Source organism: Papaver somniferum, unplaced genomic scaffold (assembly GCF_003573695.1).
Source record: "Papaver somniferum cultivar HN1 unplaced genomic scaffold, ASM357369v1 unplaced-scaffold_33469, whole genome shotgun sequence".
NCBI lineage: Eukaryota > Viridiplantae > Streptophyta > Magnoliopsida > Ranunculales > Papaveraceae > Papaver > Papaver somniferum.
The window spans coordinates 389-1,000 of NW_020644894.1; the positions used below are offsets into that span (position 1 = coordinate 389).

General features: G+C 36.9%; 1 protein-coding gene across 1 annotated transcript; it reads left to right on the forward strand.

Moving 5' to 3' along the window:
- Positions 1 to 168: 168 nt before the first annotated feature.
- LOC113342129 lies at positions 169 to 540 on the forward strand (the record flags this gene model as incomplete). Its single annotated transcript, XM_026586772.1, has 1 exon — positions 169 to 540. A coding segment is annotated over exon 1 (372 nt), but the record flags the coding sequence as incomplete, so codon positions are not given.
- Positions 541 to 612: the final 72 nt, after the last annotated feature.

A 612-nucleotide genomic window follows, 5' to 3' on the forward strand; every position in this document is an offset into this window, starting at 1 on the left:
AATGGATTTGGAAGTAATCTAAACAAAAGCAAGCTCTTGGGAGAAGGATAATTCAACAGAAGATGCAAGCTTCATAAGGTGTAATTTTACCCAATAGATGATGATGATGCTCAAGGGAGAAGTCTTTGGAGAAATGTTACAAGATTGGTCCCTGAAATTCAAGGACCAATGAATTTTCAACTGAAAAATGGTAAGGGTATTAAATTCTGGTATGAAAAATGGTTGGTGAATGGGTGTCTTAAAGATCTTTTTCCAGTTATATTCAAAGCTTTTCATAATAAACAAGCAACTGTGGCTGATATGATTCATGAAAGCAACTGGATTGGTGTGTTCAAACATAGTGTAAATGCTAATGAACAGTTGGAGTGGGATCTTTTAAGAAGAGATTTTGGAATTGTTCCTTTGCTGACCGAAGGTGATGATGAAATTAAAATTTTCGGAGACAACTTCTCAACTAAGGTGTGTTATGAAGCTATGGCAGGCACTATGGAAGTTTGCTCGTTCAGTAAGCACCTATGGAAGAAAACAATTCCTGCTAAAGTTAGCTTTCTGTTTTGGGCAGTGTTCAATAATTCTTTGCCTACTCGAGATGTGCTGATACACAGAGGAGTG